The sequence below is a fragment of the Rhea americana genome, unplaced genomic scaffold (assembly GCF_003343005.1).
Source record: "Rhea americana isolate MKP2758 unplaced genomic scaffold, rheAme1 scaffold_323, whole genome shotgun sequence".
In the NCBI taxonomy this organism is placed as follows: domain Eukaryota; kingdom Metazoa; phylum Chordata; class Aves; order Rheiformes; family Rheidae; genus Rhea; species Rhea americana.
The window spans coordinates 516,907-544,400 of NW_028186450.1; the positions used below are offsets into that span (position 1 = coordinate 516,907).

Genomic DNA, 27,494 nt, shown 5'->3' on the forward strand with positions numbered 1-27,494 from the left:
TCCCCACCCCACTTTCCATGCCCGCGCAGGCGCAGCCCACTCCCCTTACAGGGAAAGGGATGTCTAGCCCGCATGCGCTCTAGCTAACGGCTATGGGCATTCTTCTGCGCTTGCGCTTAGGGTCCTGCGTGCCTRCGGGAGCTTGCGCTTGCGCTCTGCGTGACTGTCACTGCCCTCCTGGGGGAAGTTGGAGCCCGTAATTCGTAGTTGTGGCTTCTCTCCCGTCTCTGGCCCTAGGCCAAAGCCCCAACCGGTGAGCGCTGCGGTGCCGACTTCTGTTAGGCTGTCGCCGCTTGTAGTGAGCCGAGCTTTTGCTCGGATCTGGAACGGGAAGCGGAGGGGGGCCGGGCCGGGCCGGGCCGGGCAATCCGGGGAGCCCTTCGGGATCCTGGGGCCGATGGCTCCTCCGGCGCACTGTGACGCAGGAGCCTCGTCCCAGCCTGGCCCCTCTCCTCGGGCCTCCGCTGGGGCAGAAGGGGCGCGACCTGGCGGTTCCGCGGCCTCGCCCGCGCGCTCGGGGCAGGTCTCCGGCCTTTGCCCTGGCAGCGACGAGCACCTGCGTCGATGCAGATGACTCTAGTTGTGCGGCCCCGAGAGGGAGCGGTGCTGGGCTGGGGTGGCCGCCTTATCCCGTGTGCTCTGGTAGGAGGGCCAGTGGACGGTGTGGAGCCCTGCGCTGGAGTGTTGCAGTGCTCCTCTCACCTAGAAGCTAGCTGCTGAAGCCTTTCCAAGATTGCTTTTTATTTATTTATTTATTTGTGCCTCGTGTTCCAGCACGTAGCTCTGAAGATGTTTGTGGTTCTGGCTCATAGCAACATTGTTAAGGTTGGCATTGTATCTTAAAGTTTGCTGTTCCTATGTGAATGGGTAGCAGTTGTGCAACAACCTGTCTGCCTCAGCAAGCCGATACAGAATCGGTTAGGACTTTATGGCATACTGGCTACTAACTTTTTTTATGGGACAAATTTAATGGGCCTAAGTAGTGGCTCTATGGATTAAAGTTATCATAATTCTGTTGAATGTATCCAGATTCCTTAACAAAGGAAGTAATTTAGTATAAAACTGTTTACTGTAAATAGTATTTCTGTAGCAAATTCATATTAAATAATACTTAACAGATTTTTTTGATTGTAGATGTGTTCCTGACAGCTTGGAAGTGAATTTAGCAAAACAGAAATAGGGTGTTCATTCTGAAGTGGGAATTGTAGGAATAGTTCCTGTGTTTTGAAATGTAGAGTAGGAAATCAAACTTAATTTAAGGTAAATGGGCTATTAGCAGAGAAGTGATGAAGATGTTTGCAAAGCTAAGGAGGTGAAGTAAGATATTAGTTTATCTCCTTAAGGCAGTGTTGCAAATCAGTAACCTATATTTGCTGAAAACAGTGAAGAGGGAATCAAATTAGTGAGTTTTCCTCACAGGAAAATTAGTAGATTTTCTTTGTACAGTCTTCCACAGAATAAACCTGATAGTTCACTTTCACCTTTAACAGTTTCTTCTTCCAGAATTTCCCAATGGAAGCTAAACCTTTTCTGTTTAAGGATGTTGGCATGAAAAGTGGTACTTATGAAACATAAAGGTAAAAGTGACTTGATTAGTGGATTAAAAATATACCTTACAAAGGTTACTTACTAATTTAACATACGTTAAATGTTACTTTAACACACAACCTGTATTTTTTAAATCCTTGAATATAACCTATGTATGATCAGCAGATATTAACCAGAAAAAAAGTGTTAAAATAGAATAGGAATTTCAATTAAGACCATCTGAAATTGAAGAGGAAAAATTGAAAAAAAAATCTTAAATATTTTCTGCATATGTATTTATTGTGTCTGTTGTCTCATCTAGATTGTGCTGATGTTAGAGAATTGGATATAGTGTCTCCTACCTTCCATGTGGAGTCAGGATATTACAGATTTAGAGATTAAGTGATCTACTGATATACTAACGCCTTCTGACTTGAAAGTAGTTGTTACTTTGTGGATTTGAGGGAATATGATATGTAGTAGTAACAGTAAAACTTGTAAGCATCCTATTTGATTTCAAGACTCAAGATATAAAATGTTTCTTACCATCTGGAAGGAACCAGGAACTCCAGATGTGTTTCTGTCTTGTGGAATTCTTTGCATAGCATGTTCTTGCCTTTTCAGTAGTTGGGATCCTTTCTGTCTTCCATTAGTAGATAGTGAAGCTTGAAAGGACAGGTCTGGTTTTGTTGCCAGAAGATTTTACCTGTTCAACATTTTGTCTAATATTTTGCATGTCTTGACTTCATTGGAAATTCCACTGAAGACTGAAGTGAAAGACTTGATTAATTTTTCCCTGCATATCTGCAACTCTGAAATGATACAGTGAGAAGAAAGGAAAGCAAGAGTAGAATATAAAAATATTTCTCTATCAAGAATATAAAGGAAACTGCTTTAAAATTAATTAAGTCTGCAGGTTTAGAGCTCCTGCAGCTGTGTTTCTTTCTACTCTTGGTACCAAGTTTGAGTTATTGAAGAGGTTCTATGATTTTCACAGCTTTGCCAAATTCAGGTTCGGTATGAGTTACTGTTTTTGTCTGGAGTTGCCACAAGATTCTTTTGTGCATTCCCCTTCTAATAAGCAAGTCTATTTTAGAATTAGATAGCAGCTAGTTTTAAAATGAAGATTTGTTGATTTCTTTTTTCAAATTTGGTTATTGGTACAAACTTACGGAGAGCAAGATAAATGCAAAAACTCTAATCAGAAACATTTCATGTAAAGTAATGAAATAAAATAATTGATTAAAATTGTGGTTTAGTATATTTCCAATTACTGCTATTTATAATACTTTGTAATGATTTTTCTGCAAAGTTRCTCAGTTTTTATTGCCAAGGTTAGTTCTCCGGTTTTTAGCTTTGAAATGTCATATCAAATGCAAATGTTCTCAAAAAGTTTTGTATCTTCTTTCCAGTACTGTTAGATTATGAAGGCATTTTGAGGTCCTAATCAACGATGGAGGAAACAGATAGGGAAGCAGTTGCAACAGCTGTTCAGCGGGTAGCTGGAATGCTTCAGCGTCCTGATCAGCTAGATAAAGTGGAGCAGTATCGCAGAAGGGAAGCTCGTAAGAAGGCTTCAGTAGAAGCTCGACTCAAGGTACAAACTTTGATAAACCTGAGTGTCCACAGTGCAGAATGAGTGTTTCTTTTATTTATTTTTCACCTGTAGATTTTCATCCAGATAGTTTTAACCATGATTCTTTGCTCTTTGGTCCCCCCCAAACCATCTGTATTCTGAATCTAATGTAAGCTAATGCTCTGTGTCTTATTGAAAATTTATCAAGTATCAAGTATTCTTGTTTCATGAATCTTCTACAGTTTATCAATAGACAACTCCCCTCATCCTGTACAACCTGTCATCCAACAAATCTTCATTGTAATGACTGATATTGAACTCAATAAAAATTGAGGCTTGCCTCTGAAAAGGGTCAACACTAAAAATGCGGTTGATGTCTGACTTGTACTTGGGTTTATGGAGTATACCCAAATCTTTTAAATAGTGTTTGATAATCTGATTGAGGGAGCAAATAGTCCTTAAGTTCTTACTGAAGGTCAAAAAATCCTCTTTTTTTTTCTCTTTCTTCCCCCCCCCCCCGAATGTTTCTGCTCATAATGCAGTCCTGAAAATTGCTTGTATTCCCTTTCTGACACAGTAGCAACAACTATATTTAAGAAAACAAAAAGCAAATATATGATTTGGTATAAGCAGTTAAATCCAGGTTACAACAGGCTTTTTAAGGTGAAGAATAGTAAGAAATTTCCTCTGCATTCTTACAAAGATTAAAGAAGAACTTTATCAATGGAATATGAGTGGGATTGAAGACTTCCACTCTCTTGAGGAGATTGTGTTGCAGTGACCAAGAAAGAAGGGCAGGTCCAATGCAAATACTTGAAATTTTAAGAATCCAGTTTAAGTAAAGTCCTCTCAGTTAGGTGCATATTAATGACTCACTTATCTTACTCAGGTTTTTGTTTCTTGTTGATTTCTTCCCCCCACCCCATGCATGTGTGCACGTGCACATACTTATGCTTTCTCACATGCTTAGCCTGGTAGAACATTATCACGTGTTTAATGGCTATATTACTGAGTTCTGTGCTTTCTTTCAGTGATACTTACTAACCAATAGTTATCTTAGAAAAATGTTTTCAGTATATGGAGTAGAGCCTTAGGAAAGTGTTTTGAGAAATATTTTTGTTTCTACTAGATCATAATGGCCTTTATGCATTTGATCTAATCTTATGCTTCAGTGTAAATTAGTGTATCTTACAGCTATTTGGAAGTTCTGTGCTGCCTTTGTATGAGGTTGTATGAAGTGGAAGAGAGGCTGTCCTCTTTGGAAGAGAAAAATCTATTATCAAATTACATTAATTTTCTTTTTGTTTTAGCATAGAAATACAAAACTTTCTGATGGCTTGGACTAGATTTTTCAGACTGAGGCAGAAAGTGTCTAGTCATATCTATTAAAAATAATTCAACTGTCAAGCTACTACAAACTATTTATATCACATGAGCACAGTGACTTGTCTACTGGGTGCTTCTGCAAACAATAAAAGCGTAAATACAAGTTTATGAACATTTAAATACATGACATATCACACTTAATAGCCAGAAAGGTCCCTTGTCACTTACCTTAAGTTGCCTTAACTTCAGTCATTTATAAATTGCCAGAAACACCTCTTCTAAAAATAAGTATAGTAATCCTTTACCATTGAGAATGCACTCCTGAAACATGCACTAACATGGGGTGGTTACTGATTCAATGGATAACAAAACAATTCTTCACATAAAAATTAATGTAATAGAGGAGGAATGTGGGGAGATCTTAAGAAATACATATAACAGATAAACAGGGAGAGTATGCTGGCTTTTCATATTGGATCACCATTGAAAGATTGCTGCTTCATCTACATGAGTTGTAAACCTTTTAATATGAACATTTTGGTGCTTTTATGTGACTTTGTCATCATTTTCCTCAGGTGCATCAAGATAATCAAGTCAATCATGGGTAAAGAATAGAAAACCAGGATAATAGTTGTGTGTCAGTTTCACAGACAGATGAAGCAGCTGAGATCTTCTGGAATGGTGTTCTGCTCAAAAAACCCAGGATCTCCTCCAGTTGGCGATCCTGTTATTCCTCTCCATCCTCTCCCTTATATTTGTTATGTATATTTCTTATATCCCTCCCTGCATTCCTGTCAAACTTGGCTGCTTCATGTGCTTCAAACTGTTGGCAGTTCGTGGAGAAGGGTGTTAAACAGTTGGTAGTAGAACTATGAAGCAATGGATGGAGAAGCACCAGCTAACCTTATAGGCCCCTAACTCCTAACTTTGGGCTGTGCAATCCAAACGTAGGTGAAGAGTTGCATGGACTTTGTTCCAGAACCTGAGTGGTTATGTGTATTGATAGCCGTTGTTGCTTAAGCACTTGCTCGGTAAATAGTCTTAGGTCTTAGGTTCTGTGTTCCTTTTGCCGTGAAGAAGTATTGTATACAAGCTCTAGGAGAAATCCTAGACTGTAGGTTACATACCTGAATCTTCTTCCTTTAGATTCTTAGCTGCTGTGTGACCATGAATTTGAACCATAGGGCTCTAAAGAGACTAAGCAGGCAGGATCCTGGTTCTGTAGTTTAGGACTGTCACTTGGAAAGATGTAAAGCTGGAATTTAGAGTGCTGGTGGTGGGTTTTGGGTTTGTTTGTTAGTTTTGGGTTTTTTTGTTTGTTTTTTAATAAAATGATAGTCTAATTTAAAGAGAATATGCGTTCTATGAAACAAAGCCTAAAATTCTAGGACGTGACCCCTGCCCCAATTGACTATTTTAAGATAAATTGAATATTTAGATGAGTGTCTGTTAGGAGTTTCCTTGGCTGGTCCTATCAGTGATCAAGATTTCTGTTTAACATGATCAAATTTCTACAAAAGTTGAATAGTAAAAAAATTTAATATGTAGTACTTGGAAGACCTACACCAGAAAAAAAAWTTTTTTTTTGAATCAGATGAATTGAGTACTTAATGGTCAGTTACTGTAGGCAAAAGAGGTATTAAGGAGGCAGTTCTGCAGGTTGGTATTGTATAAAAATGCCTTTCCAGTGTTTAATTATATTGAATCTAGCAGAAAAACACATTTTTGTCAGTAAAATTAATATTCTGTATTTTAGATGTGTATAAATAGCAGTGATTGTCAGTCTTGTTGTTGACATTTTGCAGTGAAGAAAGACTATTCAACTTTTTGTTGTTTTTGTTTTTGGCTGAGTTTGTTTTGGTTTCCTAGCATTCTGGCACCACAGTTTAAGAAAACATTTTCCATGTTGATCAAAAACTGTAATTGCTTTAATAAAAAAACTTTGTCAATCTGTACATTCAAAACATTCTGGTGAGACATCTGGATCATCTTTCTTCTGATACCCCCCTTTGAAATGAACTCATGAAGGAAATGCAGAGAAACCCCATTCTACTTTCCCACAATCCTTACTTAAAATAGAATTGCAGATAACACTATCATCTTTATAAGTCTGAGCTCCTACATTAGCTTTATATTTGAAGCAGTTATGTCTGTCCTTCAAAAAATCTATTCTGTTTAAAACACACACACACCCTCAAATTACACATTTCTAGTAAGCTATAATATCACTTTCTCAGTTATTTTTCTCTGAAAGTGTTACTGATATATGTTTGTTACTGATCTTACAATAAGTGGTGATATCAAGACATATCCTGATACAATATGATACAATATGTCTTTTTGTTTGTATTTAAGGCAGCAATCCAGTCACAGTTAGATGGAGTACGAACAGGATTAAATCAACTGCACAATGCACTGAATGATGTAAAGGACATTCAGCAGTCTTTAATTGATGTCAATAAAGACTGGAGACAGAGCATCAACACCATAGAAAACCTCAAGGATGTTAAGGATGCTGTAGTGCAACATAGCCAGCTGGCAGCTGCTGTAGAAAATCTCAAAAACATCTTTTCAGGTAATCTAAAGTTCTTTATATAATTCCTCATAAGTTGAAAGCACTTCAAAATGAAACTAACAGCTATGTTATCAKGTAACATGGTGAACTTCAAAACTCACTGGGAATTAAGAGTTAAGGAAAGATCACTGAACATGTAGCTAGCAACTATTTAATAGCCATTGAGTCTGAATTGCTCTGTGAGTATTTCTAGTCTGGTTTATCTCATCACGCATGTACAAGTCACAAAGAAAAAGTTGCTTGCTAACAATCAATAGCAAGAATAACATACTTAGTGTAGAAGACTAAAGTATTTAAGCAGCACATACAGAAGCAAAATCTAAAAGGAGCCAAAATATTGCCAGTGAGTTGGTAGCTACAACAATACTGTTTGGTAAAAAGTCCCAAATGATTTTAGGAAGCAAATAATTTTGCGAAGAAATGCAGAATATCAAACAGCAAAAATCTCCAGTCAAGGATTCCCTAGCAATCTGACCTCATAATACTCTTCCCTGAATCCACACTTCCCCAGTGTGGACTCCTAAGTGCATGTTGCGCACACAAAAGTTAGGAGTCTTAAGAACTCTCCTTTAATGTCACAAGCACAAACATAAGCTACCTGACGTTCAGTTTCAGCTGCAGAGTCTTTGCTTCGGAATCAGGCAGCACAACTGCAGAGACCAATTTGTGCATAATATGCATGGGAGACACTGCTTCCTTGCACCAATACACAAGTAGAAAAGGTCCAGAAAATGAAATGATTAGTGTGGTGTAATGGATATTGTAAAGATTTTGAAAGCAAATTGGATTATCTCTGTCCTTGTATGCAAACTTTTTGGTGAGCGTTTGCCATTCCATCTTGAATCAACCTAAGTCCCCTGCCAGAACKTCTCTGCTTAGAAGTCATTTTCAGAATTTTATCCCTCTGATTGAACAGAGTGAAAATTAATAGGCTTCATACCCCTTTGATTTTGTATCAATATTTTAATTTAAATAGTCTTTTCCATCCTCTTCTCTTTGGTTACTCTCTCATAAAAGGTACATAGGAAGAACAGCTGTTCCTCAGCCATGTTAAATTGGTTTGGTTAATCTCCATAAGAGTGTGTCTAGCTGATGCAGTAAAAAACTGGGATACTATGTGCAATTTAATCAAAAAGATTTCTATCTCAGTTTCTAGCAGTAAAGATTAAACATCTAGCAGTAGAAATCAAAGAAGAAAAAAATTCTGTGTATTCCAATACTGAGTTATTGTGAGGGTATTGTTTTCTCTTGTACTGATAAATAGAAAATATTGAATATATTTTCTATAAATATAAGTAGAATATATTGAAAATATAAGCCTTTTCTTGTATGCTAAGAGGCTTTGAGTGTAAAGTATCTCCAACTGAGATTGTTATGCGGCATAATTGATTATAAGTTCCTTTCGAGCAAAACAAATGTTTTTATTATAGGCTATTTTTCACCATAATTAATGATTGTGTATCTTCACATGCCTTTTCTTTGGGCTGTTAGTTTTATCACAAGCTGCCTTTATAGAGTGACTACTTTCGCCACAGAGATTTTCAGTTCTTTTTTCTGCAGGATCCTTGTCTTCTATAGATTTCCTCAAATAATGAATTAAAAAAAAATCTTCAAAATAGTTTAGCAATATAGGTAGTTTTGCCTATTCTTCCTTCCTGYCTCAGTCAGGCAAACTGTTCCTTCCAGAAGGAGCTAGAATTCATGTATTCATTGTGTATGTGCACCCTCAGCTTCAACAAGGTTAGTGTTTTTTTTTTTTGGGAGAGGGAGAGGTGTTATGGTGTTATGCAAGTTAAAACCTTTTTGTGTAAGGTTTAAGAAAGATAGTTTTGCAGTAACTTCTATGGTAGAATTTAATGGATTCTTAAGGTGAGATACAGAAACTGTCTTCTGTTGGCATTATGATCTTAGTTTGTTTAGCCATTGATCATTATAATGTTTGTAACGAAAAATGTGGAAGCATTGCAATTAATGATGCGGAAAGGCTTTTAAAGGCATATAGCATTTACTAGAATACATCAGAAGGATTTCCTTTAAATTATTTCAGAAGAATTGCTACAGCTGTTCTCCAGTTTGTTTCGTGATGCTCTTAGTATTTTGTATTTATTTATTTATTTGTTTTTCTTTACTTCTATGCTTCAGTTCCTGAGATAGTCAGGGAGGCACAAGATTTGATTGAACAAGGGGAACTTCTGCAAGCTCATCGGAAGCTGATGGATTTAGAGTGTTCTCGTGATAACCTAATGTATGAGCAATATCGTATGGACAGCAAGAACACACATGACATGGATCTCATCCATACGTACTTTGGGGGTATGCAGAAACTTTCCGAGGAGTTGGCAAAACAACTTTGGATGGTGGTTCAAAGATCTCTTGTTACAGTCCGTCGAGATCCAACCTTACTTGTTTCTGTTGTTAGGATAATTGAGAGGGAGGAGAAAATTGATAGACGCATGTTAGATCGGAAAAAACAAACTGGGTTCATACCTCCTGGCAGACCAAAAAAGTGGAAAGAAAGGATGTTCAACATTTTGGAAAGAACTGTAAGCACTCGAATTGAAGGCACTCAAGCCGATACTAGAGAATCTGACAAAATGTGGCTTGTACGCCATCTAGAAATCATACGTAAATATGTTCTCGATGATCTGTTAGTGTCTAAAACCCTGCTGGAGCAGTGTTTTCCCCCACACTATAGCATTTTCAAAAAATTACTAAATATGTACCATCAGGCTTTGTCCATCCGCATGCAAGAGCTGGCTTCAGAAGATCTGGAAGCAAATGAGATTGTTAGCCTTCTGACTTGGGTTTTAAATACATACAAAAGGTAAGAACCCCTTATCTTTTCAAATATTCTGTTTTTCTATTAGGAGTAGTATATGAAACTACTTCTTGTAGTTTGGTAGCATATAAAACACAGTTAATGTACTGATAATGTTTATTACTAATAATTGTCTATTAACGTATAGGAAGATAACTATCAAAAAAGAAAGATTAATAGAGGTAAAGAACTTACTGATGTGTGTTATGTATTGTGGTTCTTAGAAATTGTTCGTTAATATTTCTTTGGCTTTTTTAATATGTAATCTTTTAATATGTTGCTTTGTAAGCTTAATGTTTAATGCCATTATACTACTGTCTGAAGCTACTCTCACACTAAATAAGCATATTCATATTTGTTTGCAGATTTAGTGAAGTATTGACAAGAGCAGAACAGATAGGGATCTTGTATATTTGTGCAGTTATTAACTTTCTATTGTTCTCTTCGACAAATTGGGACTGTTTGTATTGCTTTATTGTTRAATGGAGAGAATGTAATAACTTCATGTTTTCTCTGAGAATGATGAGTTGATTTTTTTATTTAGAAGAATTTCTGCCCGTAGGTTGTCTCCTATAGTACTGTGAAATTGCTTTTCTTTTAGGAAAGCTTAGACATTCATTTTTTTTTCCCCTCTGGATAGCAACAGCTCAGGTAGTACAGGTTTATTTTTTGTTGGCAGGTAGTTATCAGGGCTACCAAATTATTTGGGAGAAAGTAATACTAGCTTTCTTGTGGTTTATGGCTGTAATCCTGTTCTCAATATTTGGCATTGACCCAGGGTCTGAGCTGTGTACACTTCTGATGTCTTTATTGCCAATTGTTCAACCTCACTGTTTCAACAAATTAAACTCTTGATAGGTTAATCTATAATATACAAAATGGTAGGAGATACAAAAATTCTACAGAATGGTTGTAACCAACTTTAAAATTCATTCTGTACTTAGAACTCGATGCTTTACTTGTCACTGCAATGTCTTCCTCCTCTTCTTCCCTGCAAGAAACAACCAATAACGCCCCCTTAGGCATATTTACATGCGTGTTTAGGCTATGTAAGACATGTGGCAGTTGTAAGAAAGGGAGCTTGAGTTCGTTTGCCTTTTCTTCCTATGTCTTAGAAGACCAGAGGAGTGACTTGACAATGAATGAAAATCAGAAATACGTCAATTACGTGATGTCAGTTCCCCCTACCAATAGGGGTATGGCTCAGAGAGAAGTCCTGCTCCCGTATTCTTCATTTATGTTCTAGCCTTAATCTTCCAGTAAGGCAATCTTTGGTCATGAAATTACCCTCCTTCCCTCCCATGAGAAAATAGAACAGATGGCCATTGAGTTAGACAATTAAAAGCTATTCAAAATCTGTCCATCTACATGTTCCATGGTAGGAAGGCAAAAGTGAAGGAGCACAACCACAGAGACACACTTATTTATCAAGTAAACAAATCAAAATAGGATCATTTCTGACAAAGCAAGCTATGTAGCAGGTACTACCTGGCTGCAGAATCTTGGAAAGAAAGAGAGTGAGTGAGTAGAATAGGTTTGGGTTAAGGTATCTGAAGAACACGCTTCTCCCCTGTGCATCTATGTAACAAATGTGATGGAAATTAGAGAAGGTGCCTTAGGAAAAATGTAGAGCCTTAGCTTTCTAAAGAGAAGCCTGAGAAGGTAGCACAGGAACTGTATTGTAAGTTATCACAGACTGTTATAAAGATGATCCTTTATGTATTCTTTATGTAGACAGCAACAGAATGGAATTAAGGTTTCCAAATGGTTTGGTCCCTTTAAATATCATTGGTCTAATTTTCTGCAAGCTCAGGAAGACATTACAGATATGAAGCATTCAGTTATGTTGACTTTTATAGTTTCAAAGTTTTTTTTTTTTCAGTAGTTAGCTGTTCTGGATGTTTGCAGTGGGGAGTGAATAAGAAATCAGCTTAGGCTGGGGTGGCGGGGGGGGGAGTAAGCTACTGAAGAAGGCTATCTGGAGAGCTTACAGAATCTCAGTCATTGAAAAGCTTTTAAGAATAAGTTAGTTTTCTATAAGGAAATGATTTATTTACATACATACAAACTACAAAGGAGGATGGCATATATGATATTATGAAACTTACGTATCTAAATTATATTTCACCTTCTTCTCCTTGTATGAAAATAGCTTCCCAATTGCTCTTCCATTTCTTGTTGACTTCCATGGAGCATTGTATTATAGAAGATAGTTTTGTCCTTTCTAGCCTTTCTGTAGTTGTATTAAATGTAATTGAATATTGGAGGGGTTATATAGTTTAAACTTGTATCTGTATTTGCACATTACAGCCACATTTGTGTATAGGAAGAAGAATTTTCATCTTGGGAACTAGAGGTAGGAATTTGTGGTCTTTGTTTTTGGGCTTCAGTTGCTGTGCTATGAGCGAGATTTAATGCTTCTGTGGCCCTGTAAAGTAGGGATAATGTTGGCATAATGAAACTAGAAATACTTTCTGATATGGTGTAGTGCCATAGAAGAACCTGAAGTTGAGTTAAATCTGGCTTCTCAATTTTTGCCTTCACTCTTCCCCTGAATAATCCTAGAACAGGACCTGCTATTACTTGTATTCTTTATGTAAATAGCAACAGAACAGAATTAAGGTTTCCAAATGGTTTGGGTCCCTTTAAATATCATTGGTCTCATTTTCTGCAAGCTCAGGAAGATATTACAGATACGAAGCATTCAGTTATGTTGACTTTTATAGTTTCAAAGTTTTTTTTTTCTTTCTTTCTTTCTTTCTTTCCTTCTTTCTTTCTTTCAGTAGTTAGCCATACTACCTTTTATTACCACTTAGACATTTTTCCTCATGTGGAAGTACCACTGTGCTGAGTCACTGCCTATACCCAGAGAAGAGCTTTAATTTGCAGAAATTTATAAATTAAGCACTTGTTTGCAAGAATTGTTTTATCTTTGGTAGATGGTTTTTATAGTTGCCACTGCAGTTAGGATTGCAAGAACAGAAGTGAATTTCTGGCTCCCTTCTGAAAAGCACACTAGAAATGAAATGTAAAACAATATAGAATTGCATTAAATGTATATCATTGTGATTGAATGTATATTTGCATTGACAGTTAATAAAGCACTATGAAGAATGTATTATTGATTTTTGGGGCATGAAATATCCAAGTTTTTTCTATTTTATGCTTTGGCATAGCTTTGATTTTAGTTGCACAGGCAACTTATTATGTAATATCTTATAACAATAGATGCAAAATATCACTGCAAAGCAATAGTTTTATATAATCCTTACCAAAATGTGCTTCAGGGTTGCTCTAGTTTATTTCTACTCCCATAAAAACAAGAATTTTCCTTTGCAGGCAAGTACAAATAATAGTGCTGTTKTAACACTGTAATCATGGTCTGCATTTATGAATTGGCGTATATATGTCTCTTCTTTTTACACTAAACAATGTCAGTCTGCAAGAAGCATAGATAGAATTTCTGTGAATGTACTTCTAGCTTTGATATGGATGTAATAGAAGTAGCACACCAAAAGTTGATTTGAGAAATTCTGTTCATATTTAATACTTCTCTCAAAATTTGCCGTTCTGAAGTTGAAAATACATAGTTTTTTGTGTCTGTCATCACCTCTGAAATTTAAAAGACAAATCAAAATGTCTGCAATTAAGAACCTACACACTGAACAACAAGCTGGCTTTTATTTTATCTTAAGCAATTGCCTAAATCTTCTAGAAAAAACAGGTTAGAAATTTATGAAAGGGTTGGATTTCTTTAAAATGTCTATAACATTTTTTTCTTTAAATATTCTTAACTATAGCTTTTACATTTTTTTCTTTCATATATTTATGTTTCAGAAATGTGCTTAATTGTAACTGCTTGTAGTAAAGATTTTCTGACGTGTATAGATAATGGAAAATTGCAATTTACAGTCAGTATACCCAAAAAGCTGCATAGTTTATGTTTTCATCTCTTTATTAATTTGCAATGTCTTTTTTTAAAACTCAGTACAGAAATGATGGGAAATTCAGAACTGTCTCCTGAAGTGGATGTAAATTGTCTGAATCTTCTCATTTCACAAAATGTGATAGATCAACTTCTTAGCAAGTACATGTCAACACTTACTGTAAGTAGTAATAATTCAAAGATACCTTCAAATGATACTATAGCTATGTTAGTTCCACCGTACTTAAAGTATTGTTTTTGCATCAGAGGAAACTATTTTGATAAATGTGAACTTGATAGCAATTTTATAAAACCTCATATGCATACTGGTTTGTTTTAGACAGTTTTAATCAGAAGATTTTATAGATGTACGTCATCAAATGTCAAAGAATAATTATACTTTACAGATGAAATTAACTGTATTTTATTAGAAAGGAAGGAATTCCAGTGTTTATACTTAGATTCTTTCAAATGTGCAATTCTATTAATTAAAGTATTATCAAATTTATAAGTCACTGAATGCTGTTTGGTCTATATACAGTTGACTGTGTCGACCTTTGATACAGTCTTTTCTGATGTGGTATCTTCAAGTTATTCAGGATGTTCATGCAGCATGTTTGCCAGACTGATTGTTCTAACAATGTTTTTCCTTTCATGCCTGTCTGCTGTGTGAGTGTAATTTCCTTTCATGAATGCCATTTCGAGTGCATCTTAAATACAAAGACACTGCATCTTGCTTGAGACAGATGACTGTACCTAGCAGTCTCTGAATGTTGGTCAACTGTATACTAAAGGAATCAGTATATGACTTTTTTTTCTTCCTCTTAAAGATCCACTGTTGATTGCCTTTAAGACAGGATATTGTGCTAGATGGAACTGTGGACCTACTCTTCTTGCATAGTTCTGTTGCATTCCTGCCTCTTCTAAGTATAGTAGTTCCACTGTACAGGGAGAAAAAAAAAAAAAAAAAAAAAAGCAGCCTCTTGGAGTTTATACCCATCCCAGTAATAAGAAGCAATCCTGATACTTCTTTCACATAAATCAACAGTCTTTTAAAGTTCAGAAGAGTTGGTAGAAGAGACTCTGCTACACGTTAGCTTTACTAGGACTTCTATTCAAGTTTGTTTTTCTGCACTTACCTTTAGGACAAAAAAAGAGTTAGTTTGTTTTCTCAAGCCACTATGCTTAACTCAGGAATGCCCTTGAATCCATTTTGCCCTCTCTCAAGATGAAAACTGACATCTTTGATTTTTTAGAAATGTTTTTGCCTGCTTACTGAAAATAATATTAAATATATATCACCTAAATAAAAATATCAATAAAAAATACCTCGTTTTCATAAGGAATAAAACACTAATAGATTTTTGTGGAGCATCTCAATTTGAAAAAATGTTGTGGCAAATGATGATCTGATGATGTGAAAATATTGATGTCCAATGGGCTGATTGTTTAACAGATAAACTTTTTCTCTGTATGTCACGCTTCATCAGAGAAGTCCCATGATCATAGATGTTCCTGTACATTATTTCACATAATAGTTAAGGCCATACAGAGCCATCTTTACATATAGCACTTACTGTAGTCAGTAGTCGTCTTTCTTCTGCTTTTTTCAGTCTATGTTGAATCAACCACCCTTCTTGTTCAGGAAAATCATAAGACTTGCAGTTTCTTCCTGCATCTTATCGACTGCTAGGAGTTCTGATCAAAAGAAATGAACTTAAAGCATTAGGAAAAAAATCACTCATTTTAGTCTTTGTACCTTTTTTCTCTCTCTACTGGTCAWGTTACATAGCAGGAAACACAAATTTGCATGTTATACATTAGTGGGAACCATCAGCTTTTATATAAAAAAGAATTAAAAGAATCCAGTTACACATTTAGTAAACATTCCAGTGTTTGCTCTCTGCTCTTGCAAAGATGTCCACGATATCTGTGTAATGCAAGTGATCAGAAAACTGATTTGGTCTAGTTTTAAAAACAGTTGTTCTTGATACCCGTTTGCAGTATAATGTGTTTGCTTCACAGGAAGAGATCCACCTCTTGCATCTCCATTGCTGAACAGCACTTAAGTTCAAAGAAACACAACTCATTATGTCTAATTCTGTTTTTTGTTCCTGACAGTAATAAGCATCAGTTTCCTCAGATATAGGTAAATGGTGCTACAGGCAAATGTGAGATGAATTTCCTACAATAAGTGTTGCCCTAATTCTTTCAGTTGTTGAAAAAATTGGTTTAGAACCTAAAGCCTGAGACTTAATAAATGCTTCGAAAGTTAGTAAAACCTGTTAGCTTTTTATGTTTAAAGTGCTCCCGTTCTGAATCGTAGTTAAGCTTAATTCAGGCTGCCTTGTAAGCTGTTTCTGTTTTAGTGCTCCTTTTCTTGATTTCTTTTCTCATTGATTTTTTTTTTAATCAATGTAAATCTTAACTTACGTTACTTAAATCCTGTAGGAATCACTGTAGTGGTCCATTTATTTGTTACTATGCCACTCTTCATTATGGGAATGACTGCTATTCCAAATACCTTTTTTTTTTTTTAATTATTTTGCTTTTTTTAGATACATAATTCTTTGCTTTTTTCTTGGTTGTTTTGTTTAATGCAGTCTAACATTATTGGTTGGCTACGAAAAGCACTGGAGACGGATAAAAAAGACTGGGTAAAAGAAACGGAACCAGAAGCAGATCAGGATGGGTACTATCAGACTACACTCCCAGCTATTGTTTTTCAGGTATAAGACAACTCAGTCATTCTAGAAAATATATAGAAGTAGAGCATGGATTAAAAAAAAAAAGAACTCATACAGTTTGGAATGCTGTTGTTCTTGTATGTATTGAAGAGCAATTTATTTTTCCTACAAAGTAGTTAGTTGGAGGGGTTTTGGTTTTGATTTTTTTTTTTTTGCCTTTTTTGGTTTTAATACCTAAAGACTTGCTTTTTTTTAATGTAATTTAAGAACATGTTTTCCCTGTCTGTTTAACTGAGATACTTGTATATAGTTAACTACTCTTAGCTATCTGTATGTAAATTTGTAATGTAAAACTACCAGATTAAGAGGTTTGTAAGTTATTGGAATATCACCTGTTAATATGGCATGCATTTGTTTCTAGAAATTATTTGTTTAGATACACAGACACCTTAAAATACTGGGGAAAAATCTTTCTGTTAAAGATCACAAAAATTGCTGTTTACTACGCTTAACAGTTCCCTTTAGTGGCTATCTGAATTATAAAAGACCTTTATAGTTTTTTGCTACATTCTTTCACATTTAAGTGAAGAAGTGCACCAAGGTTGACTAACCTTCTTCAGARAGTGTGTGATGGCAAAAAAAATTAGTGGTGATTAGCTGTAGTGTTACTTACCAGTACTGTTAAAGGCTGCAATATTGAGATTCATGTAACAGCGAAACTTCCAAAGTCATCTCAGTAAAAATAGGTTATGTTTCCTCATCTGTTTTTGTACCCTTCCTCTCCAGTCCTCCTCTTCTCAAACACAGCTCTCTGTAGGTCACTTATATTCACAGCTAGGCAGCAGCTCTTTCGTAGAATTTCGGCATCTCTGATACTCAATATTTTTACATTTAGGGGAAAGTAGTGGAATTCCAGTTACAGTTATTTGTTACTGCTGCAGGAGATGACCCAAGAACCTTGATCCACTGTAAAACAACAAATTCCTATTGAATTAGAAATAGGAAGAACTTGGATTTTTTTTTTCCAAAAAAGTAACTGTTTTGTGTATCAGAAAAAACTGTAATACACATTAGTGACTGTCAAGAATTCATTATTTAGATCTACGAAGATACTGGGGGCGGGGCATGTTTTAGCAGAAATAGGGCTTTTTTTAAAAAAAATCTGTGTACAGTTGATGCTAGTGACAGCCTCTAAATAAAAAAATCCAAATAAGAATTCTGCCTCATTTGGTTAACAACTGGTATAGGCCTGTCTTTGTAACTGAACTATTTTTGACTTTAGATGTTTGAGCAGAATCTTCAGGTAGCTGCTCAGATAAGTGAAGATTTGAAAACGAAGGTACTCCTTCTGTGTCTTCAACAAATGAATTCATTTCTAACAAGGTAAAATAATTTTTAAAGTGCAAATGCTTTGTCCTGCCTCTATTCCTATATTTCCATGCTTGTTTTTCCTGTACATGTTTCTTTATTGCTTGGTCTCCCTTCTGTAATGTGCATACCAACCAAGCTTTTCTTGTCCTTCCTTTTTTGTTTCCCTTCTTCTTTTCTCTTCTTCCACCCTTCCTCAGTTTCACTAACTCTTTTTGTGCTGGTGACTACTAGTCTCAGTTCTACCCCATAAATGGCTCTAGGTCTTGGAGTCAGTTCTTTCTTTTATATCTCCAGTTGGTAATCCTTTCCAATAGGGAAGGCTAGACAGAAACCACCTGCTTGGGTTCAGCTTCCTTTTAAAATGTTTTAGATAAAGAGATTGTACTCAGAGTAAAGACTCTAAGTGCCACATGATTAACAAGCTCATTATAATACTTTTAAATACTTTCCAGACCATTATGGAGCATTTAGTCCTGCATAGTGTACTTCATTATTACAGATTTCTATTTAATGCTATTTCTTGGATATGTTACAGGTACAAAGATGAAGCACAGTTATATAAAGAAGAGCATCTTAAAAATCGTCAGTATCCTCAATGTTATGTTCAATACGTGATTGCTGTCATCAACAACTGTCAAACCTTTAAGTAAGTCTGCTCMTTTTTTCAGTACTGAGGAAAAAATAAGTACTTTTATATAATTCATAATATTACACCTTCCGGGGACCTTCTCTTCTTTTCTATACAAAGAGGATTAGTTGACTAAACAAAGAAGGCAGGTTTAAATACATTATGTTTTAGGAGACAGATATCATCAATGTCATTGCTTTTACCAAGCCAAATTGTTACCCATCACCTGACGCAAATCCACTTGCTGTTATTCTGAGAATTCATAGCCAAGGAGGAATTTAACTTAACTTAAACTCTCAGAAGAATTTTAGTCCTTTCAGTTAGTTTGTCTAAGGCCTGCCATTTCTCTTGCATTTGATCTCTCTCAGTTCTCCTTTAAAACAGAGTGATTAAGATGGACAGAACTGGAGAAAAAGAAATCCTCACTGCTAATGTTTGAGTCCAGCAATCCAGTCCCATGTTCAACTATTTCTCTGCAGCCATTAGTTTGTTACCAATGTAAAAGCAGTTTAATGTGATCACTGGAAGATCACGCTAGAGAGCGAATTAAAGCTCCCAAAGCAAGCAACAGAAGTTATTCCCCTTTGCAAATATAAGACTATCTAGTAGGTCTCTTTCTGTGCGTGCACTCAGGCAATTTAGTAGCAATGGAGTTGTGCATCTACTTCAGTGCATGATGAAAAGCCTTCTTATTTGTCACAGAGAATCTGTAATCAGTCTGAAAAGAAAATACTTGAAAATTGAAATGGAAGATGCATTGTCTAGCAGTCATACAAACATGGATGTGATTTTGGACATCATTGCCAAAGAGGGATGCTCAAGCTTGCTAGATGAAGTCTTCATGGATTTAGAGGTTGGATTTTTTTCCCAGGTTTAAGAATAGAGTTGTTTAGAGTCACCCAAGAAAAAATGGGCTTTTCATAGTTAAAATAAATTGGGAGCRTGGGGAGGGAGGGATGGAGAGGAAATTAGAGAAATGGGGCAGGGAAAAAGATGCTCCAGGACTTCTTAAGTTCAAAATGCTATTACAAATCTAACACACAGTAAGAAGATGTGGGGGCATTGTTTATCTTAAAACTTTTGGAAAACTCTTCAGCAAGACCTTTATTTGTCATTAACTATATTCATAGATTGTGGGGAGATGGTCCATCTACCTTAATAACTATTCTTTGAAATTCATTAACCTCAAGCTTCATGTCACTCAGTGTACAACACAGAACAGTAGTACTTTATCTCTCTGCACTGGGGAGAGATAAAGATTTGACTTCTAAGTAATAAAGCAAGATAGGTAAGTGRGTGTTGAGAATACTGGAATTATGCATTCTGAAAAAAAAAGCAAAGAGTAGAGGCCAGTGTGTTTGGAATAGGCATAGGAAGTTTCTGGGATCATCCCACAGAGGAAAAACTAAATAGCAAGTAGCAGCCCAAGAGAGAAAGCATGAAGTTTCAGTATTTGAGTGGTTTAAAGTGCCTTGTGTTTAAACCAGTACATATTAGACCTTTACTATTTTTTTGTTCTTGAACCTTATGTTTTTATTTGGCATGAGATATTTAAATAGAGAATTAAAGTATTTTGGAGAACTCATATAAAACAGACTCTCAGGTTAGTGCAGTTGGTCTGTATATACAGTCAGTGTATGTGTGTTAGTGTAGTACTCCATGGCAGCTGTCATTTTGACAACCAGTCAGATCTGTTGGAATGTGTAATAAGATCATCTTTCTACACTAACTGTGTATTTTTTTGAAGGAATGTAGTTCAGAAATGTACAACATTTAAAATTACCTGCTTTTTTTCTAGTTGAGCTAAGATAGGATGAAGAGTGTCAAAAATGTGTCCTGATGAATTTCTGTTGTTATCTATACAGCCACATCTCAATGAGCTGATGACAAAGAAGTGGTTGATGGGGTGTAATGCTGTGGGGACTATTTGTGTCACTGTAGAGGATTATTTCAATGACTTTGCGAAAATAAAAAAGCCCTATAAAAAGGTAGGTGCAAAACTTTTATTCTACTTGGAAAATGTGTTCTGAATATCATGTTATTTTGGAATCTCTGAATATTTTATGGAATTCAGAATTGGAATATAGAAATAAAAATTTTGAATTGATCTGTTACTGGATATGAAAAAATGTTCACAATGAGCATACTGTAAACATCTAAAACTTGCATTCCTCATTTGTTTTGATCAGCTACATACAAAACTTTCAAAGAAAGATCAGAATTGCAGGATTTAGTCCAGCAAATATATTGCTGGAATGTATTCTTACCTACCTGTATTTTTCTGCTTCTCCTCAGAAGTTTGTGGGTAATTAAAGGCCAGCAGTACTAGTTTCAGAAGAGCAAAATTTATGTTCTTTTTTTTTTTTTTAATGCACATTCTGCAATTTCAAATTGTCATATGTATAATAAGGCATAGTTAAATTGGCACCATAAGCTTTGGTAAATACATACTCATGTTTAAAGAGCTGTTGCAGCGGCATAGTATCACAGGTTAAGTCTTTTTAATTTTTTCCTTTGTTCTGTCAAACAATTTCTGGATTTCTATTATTTGTTAACTTTTTATTATTATGGTTGTTTTTATCCTTTATTGAATTAAATTCAGTTTTGTATAATTAAGATGGCTAAAAGCTGTCTTAAATGATTCCCTAAGACTTATGAAATATCTGAAGTTAAGATTGGGATTTGGGGGAGGTCTTTGAACAAACTCTTATTAAGTCAGAAGCATTTGAAAGATATGGTCTAAAAATCCTGCGTTTATTCCTTCTTTCTTACCTTAACTGTTAAAGAGCTAGAAGAAACTGCTCCAAGTTCTTCCAATGAACTCTTTAATCTCTTCACCTTCTGTATTTGCAGATCCTAAAGGTCTTATTGTGTATGTGAATTACAGGTATATTCAGTCCAAAAAAGTGTACAAAAAAAAGTTAAGTCATTCCCAGAATAGTCTATAACTATGGACTATAACACCTTTCTTTCCCAGGACAGTTTTGTTTCTGTGAGGTAAAAGTGCTTGGCACAGGTTTTTTTCTTCTATCATCAATATCAATCTTTAAGATCATACATGTTTGATTTAGTGCTTATTGCTGTCTTATTGGGAAGATGATGATAAATGCATTTTTTGGCATTCATCATATCTGCTATTCCATTTTCTCCAGCACAAAAGAAATTCTAACACAAGACACAAGTTTCTGAGCTGCATGGAATGCGCTCTTCTGATTTAAGTTGTTAAATTTATTTTAAAATATTCTTGGCTAACCCTATTTTGAAAATTCAGTTTTTAAAAGCCACATGAATAGAGCACCTGAGAAAATACAGTAGCCGGATGGGTACCTCTATGTTCCATCATCTGGAATGTGGAAGGTCTGGATCTTACATTCATTCTGCTTTGCTGTTTTCCCATGTGCAAAGTGAATGCCCTGTCACACTGTTGGCTCTTCTTGACTGTTCTTTTTCTCAGTTGTAGTACAGCTGTTCCTCTTTGTATACATTAACTTTTCAGAGGAATGGGGCATACATATGTCTCCCACCGTCTATTCTGTGGAATTAATCTTCCTCTGTGTAATTGGGATCAATTCCACAAATGCAAGAGCTTCAGCTGAAAGGCTGAGAAAGCAGCCCTGAACAACCTATAAACTGAACCAAGTTGCATTTCTGCTCTGTTGTGAAAGCAAGGCTTAAATTCACATTTTCTATGCTCTGGCTGAGGGCTGTGACTTGCAATACATCATAATCTGTTGTTTTCTCTTACCACCCCTTCACACTGCCCAAAAGATTTCTCCAAAATTTTGACTGAAATTGGAAGCACATGTTGATGGCAAATAAAGCTTGTCATATATTATTAAAAATATTATAAAAGATTTGTGACAATCTATTTTGTAGGCTTTCTCTTGATTGTAAGTAACTTTGCCACCATGCTTAGGAAAAAATAACTGAGGGATTTGAGGACTCCCATCACATTAGAATTGAAGAAGCACCTAGTATTTTTTTTCAAACCTCAACATTTGTTTTGCACCAATACCAGATGCCTAGACAGCAGTAGCTATTCCCTATAAAAAGAGAAGCTGAGAACAGCAAAGCAGTCAAATGGAAGATCTGAGAAACTGAGTGCTACTGGTGCTGCAGGTTCTGCCAGTCCACACTCTGGGTTTCTCAGCTAGACTTGAGTCAGAGCACAGATAGTGCAGGCCAGATTGGAATCCCTTATGCAGTGAACTGGAGTCCTCCACAATGCCTTTGTGACGGCTGGTCATTCATTGACCTGATATGAAAAGCAAGGCTTCAAGGCCGAACAAAGCCAAGTCATCTTAATTATTTCACATTTTTAGGTCATCTTAAATCTTTTTTAAGGTCATCTTAATTATTTCATATTTTTCTTCTATGCTAGTCTTTGGATATGCTTGTACGCCTCCAAAATAATTCAGATATGTTATCAGAGAAATCTTGGTTTTGTTGTTTATCTCTTTCTGGTACTTGACACATTCTTTTCATTAAGGAAGGACAGATTTTCATTTCCATTAGCATCACAAAAATCTAAAGCCACCCATAAATTCTATAGCACTATCTTGGAATTAYGCTGATCTTTGAAACCTATTGCTTAAAATGTCCTCTAAGTAGGAAGTATAGCCTTTTTTAGAAAACTAAAATCTTTCACTGGTATTATAACAAAAATTGTGTACTGATGAAGTGCAAAATACACATTTCAAAGGCCAGTAGTTCCTCAAAGAATAAATATAATGTTACATCTATTAAATATAATTGTTATATTTGTAAGTATCACTGGCATAATCCACTATCATTTTTTTCTTTTTTTCTTCCTTCAGACAATGACTATTGAGGCCCATCGGAGAGTGGTTGTAGAATACATCAGAGCAATCATGTTAAAACGTATATCTTTCAAGAATGCAGAAGAGAGAAAAGAAGGTGCAGAAAGAATGATCAAAGAAGCAGAACAGTTTAGATTTCTGTTTAAGAAACTTGCAGCTGTAAGTATTTGCTTCAGGTAACACTGATTAACCTGATAATTTAGATTAAAACACAACTGTTTTTTGTTTGGGAAAAATGGCTAGTTAGATGTCTCAACATGTTGGGTGATTTGTGAATACCAAGAATGCCAGCTGAGGCCATGGATAAAGTTTCTGAACATACACACACACACCCATTGTTAACGTTCCTAAGCAACTGTATTTCTACTGCTATGTATTTATACAGCTCTCTGCAGTTCCTTCTAGTGGGCTTACAGAGAGAGGCACCTTGAATGCTTAGTAATAAGTGAAAGAAAAAAGCTTTTTTCCCCTGGCTGAAGGAGAGGAAGATAGTACATAAACAGATACTTCTTAGCTAAATATCAGGTTGTATGTATCTTTTAAAATCATTTATCTCATTTAAAGCAAAATAGAGATATAAAAAGGCAGACTTCGAAAAGGAGTTTGAGAAGCAACTTATGAAATATCCTTAAAATTATAATAAATCTGGGGGGGGGGTTAGGAGTTTTTTTTTTTTTTTTTTTTTTTAACTACATAAAGAGCAGGAAAGCCAGTATGGATCAAAAAAAAAAGGAAAAGAGTGCAGAGAAAGATACGGCCATGAAAACTGGGATGAGGAGTGCAGTTTTCTTGTCTACTCACTGCGGGAGATGTTAGTGCAGCTCCTATATCAGAATCCTTCATTATGGAGGGTTCTCTGTATGAACTATTGCAGATTAAGGCATTGATAGAAGAGATTATGGAATAAATAGACAAGATGAACAGTTTCAGATTACCAGGACCAGGTGACGTGGAACTCATAGTGCTAAAATAGTTGAGGGAATATCAAGAATATCTATTTAATAGATACTACAGTTTAACTGATCTATTCAAAACTGCCTTGGTTTCTTCCAGAAGACTGGAAGGAAGCTAATGCAGGGCCAACTTTTACATAAAGTTTCAGGAAAGATCTGGCTTACACATCAGTAAGCCCTGATGTTTCTGCTGGCAAATCAGTAAGAGTTAAAACTAAAGACTATAATGCATGGACATGTGGATAAGTATGACCTGTTGTTTGTAAGATAAAACTTTTCTTACTGATATTCTGATGGTAAGTCTGCAGATAAGGAAGAACCAGTTGATTGTCTACCTGGAGTTCTTCAAGGTTGTTGACAGGTTACTGCACCAAAATCTTTTCAAAAGAATTTAAATAGCTGTGGAATCAGAGGGAATATCCTCACATGTGTAAGTAACTGATTGAAAGATGAAAAGTGAAGGGTAGGAGGATCACACTGGAGGGAGATCACCAGTGAAGTCTGAAAAGGATTTTTGATGGATCCTATGATGCTCATAAGTTATCTAAGTTGCATGGTTCCGGAGCTGGCTGGGTACAAGAGCCAGTTGAAAAACTTAAGAAGGGCTAATGAACCAGCAGTGAAACAGCAGATGAATATGCATCAACTTACAATTCTAACTTCACAAAAATGATGAGCTCTGAGTTGACTGTTACTGTTCAATAAAAAGATCACAGAATTCAAAGATACCAATTTAATACCTCACACCACTCAAAAAAAGCAGACAATGTCCAGAAAGGAATAAAAAACCAAAACATTATGCCCCTGTAGAAATCTGTAATACATATGCATCATGTGTGCAGTAAGGTGACAATGATTAAAGGCTTGTCTGAGGAACAGATAAATACATTACAATCCTTCAGTCAGATGAAGGTGACTGTGAGAGAAGGAAATGTGGCAGAAATTTCTTATAACATGAGCAGCACAGAGACAGAGAATAATGATTCAATTCCTCTATCAGAGAGATGGTGACCAAATAGGCATCAAATGAAATTAGCCAAAATGTGGTAGTTCCAAAAAAAAAAAAAAAATGTGTGGTTCCTTCACAGTGTATAGCTATGGGAGTTTGAACTACAGAAGATTATAGATACTAAAAATTTACGAAGGTTTAAAAAGCAAGTGGACAAATTCAGGGAAGAGAAGTCCACTGCAGCCTATAAATTACCTGTAGCTCATGGATTTCCCAGGCTGCAAATTAGTGGAGGCTGCAAGAATCTTTTGAGGAACTATTCCTACATTTCTGCCCCATTTTTTATGTTCTTTTTCTAAGCATTTGTTGTTAGTCATCATATACTGATGCTGTTGGTCATATAGGTAATGGGCTAGGCAGATCTTTCATCTGACCTGTTACAGCTCTTCTTATGGAGTAAACAAAAGTTACACTATGCATGCACCTAAGAAGAGACAATATCTTGTTCAGGTCTGTTTAGCTAAAGTTGTAATTGTCAGTTAAATAAATAATGTCTTTACTGAAGATACAACTTAGTCGAAATAAAATTGTGGGATGAACTAGGTAAATAATTTGAAACAGGAGGGGAACAGGCTTAATAGTGGCAACTCACAACTATTTAGTTTTCTTAATGTCAAAAAATTAAGCTGTTTTCGGAATTAAACAGTATTGTAAGACAAAGCTTTTAATTAAAAGATTGTTTATAGATTTAGACAGGAGTTGCTTTCCTTGCTTTCCTTTTGTTTTGGGGCTTCCCCCTCCCCCCCCCCAATCTTGCAGGGATCTGGAGAAGACGCTGAGGGACTCTGTGGCATCATTGAAGCCATTGCAGAAGTTATCAAACTAACTGATCCTTCACTGCTCTATCTGGAAGTTTCAACTTTAGTCAGTAAATACCCAGATATCAGGTAATTCTGTTCTCAAAGTTAAATATCCATCTATCTATCTACATATATATGTAATATATTAAAATCATTGATTTAAAATTAGCCTGAGACTATAAAGTAGCTATATGTAAATATTTTCATATTAATCATTTTCTTATGATAAGTGATGCTAATAGAGAATGTATATGTTCTGAGCTAGCGTGTGCAGGTACTTAAGTACTCTGTGGCACAGTAAAGGATTAATGAAAATACTTCCGTTCTGTGTTCTAGGAGTATAAAATGTATCTGAGCCCTAAGAGCAGTCACAATGGTGCTTTATATTGAACTGGAAAAGCTAGTTCTGAGTGACCAGAAATATGATTAAGTATTTGAGGTATTAGAAGTACTTCCAAGACTAGAAGTATTAGCAGTACGGACTGAAACTGAGTGAAAGGACTGTGAACTAAAAGTGAAATTTCTGACAAAATATTACTTCTACAAAGTTTCTTACTAAAGCTAGTTTTACCGTTTTCCTTTGGCAGGGATGACCATATTGCAGCTTTGCTCACAGTGAGAGGAGATGCCAGCAGAGATATGAAGCAGACTATCATTGAAACTTTGGACCAAGGTCCAAGCCAACCAAATCCAAACTATGTGCCAATTTTTAAAGAAATTACAGTTCCCACTCTAACTGTGCCGAAACTTCTTAAGTAATTGATAATTTTGTGGTTGTGTTTCATTATTGGTCTGGGATCAAGTTTGAAATATTTGAGGGCTAGTTTGGCAATGCTTTTTCAAGTAAACTTCAATACTGATAATTGTTAGGTGTGTTTCTAAGGRCTTTTTCACATGGGGAGACATAATCAGATTTCTGAAAGAAAATGGAGTTAAAAGATCAGTCAAATTTTTGTTTGAAAAAGCACTTCTGATGGCCAGAGTGCTTTTTATTGATCCATCTTTTAGAGCCATATATGCCATTAGCAAATACGTTTTTCTCATGGACTATGTCTGCACTGTACAGTGCAATGCTGTATAAAGATACTTATATTGAAAATAACAGAGCTGAATTGCTGCTTAATGCAGAGTAAATAAACCTGGACATACTAACGTACTTTGCTTACAATACCTAAGCTGACTGTGTTAAGGACAATCTTTATATGGCACTGCACTGAGCAAATATTAACATCCTCAATTCAATTTCATATTGTTCATGCATGTATTTACTCTGATGTAAAATAGTTTATTTTAGAAAATGTAATTATAAAATCAGTTTCCTGGCTAAGAGATTGAACAAAATTGCTAGCATGCAATTTGATTATAAAGTGAATAAACAAATAATTTAAAAASATACTTGAGGTACAAAAATAATTTTTCATCAATTCACTAGAAACAGTACATAAAGCATCATGAATTCAATAAAAATTTAAAACTCTC

At 35.7% G+C, this 27,494-nt stretch overlaps 1 protein-coding gene across 3 annotated transcripts; it reads left to right on the top strand.

Moving 5' to 3' along the window:
- The first annotated feature begins 125 nt into the window (after positions 1-125).
- Positions 126-27,494, top strand: EXOC3 (exocyst complex component 3). Of its 3 annotated transcripts, XM_085310695.1 has the most exons (14): positions 128-253; positions 775-825; positions 2,940-3,124; positions 6,785-7,004; positions 9,147-9,828; positions 13,811-13,928; positions 16,351-16,476; positions 17,717-17,817; positions 18,341-18,451; positions 19,136-19,286; positions 20,299-20,421; positions 23,251-23,412; positions 25,975-26,102; positions 26,603-27,494. In XM_085310695.1, exons 3-14 carry the CDS (start codon positions 2,981-2,983, stop codon positions 26,772-26,774), a joined length of 2,238 nt encoding a protein of 745 aa, XP_085166821.1. In that variant the 5' UTR covers positions 128-253; positions 775-825; positions 2,940-2,980; the 3' UTR covers positions 26,775-27,494. The 3 variants fall into 3 exon arrangements, with proteins under 3 accessions (XP_085166822.1, XP_085166821.1, XP_085166820.1); XM_085310694.1 differs by lacking the exon at positions 775-825; XM_085310696.1 differs by lacking the exons at positions 775-825; positions 25,975-26,102 and having other exon boundaries at positions 126-253; positions 26,603-26,762.

Coding starts and splice junctions, on each gene's coding strand:
- EXOC3 (XM_085310695.1), top strand. CDS start 2,981: ATGGAGGAAACAGATAGGGAAGCAGTTGCAACAGCTGTTCAGCGGGTA. Junction 16,477..17,716: donor TCCCAGCTATTGTTTTTCAG/GTATAAGACAAC, acceptor TTTTGACTTTAG/ATGTTTGAGCAGAATCTTCA. Junction 26,103..26,602: donor AGTAAATACCCAGATATCAG/GTAATTCTGTTC, acceptor TTCCTTTGGCAG/GGATGACCATATTGCAGCTT.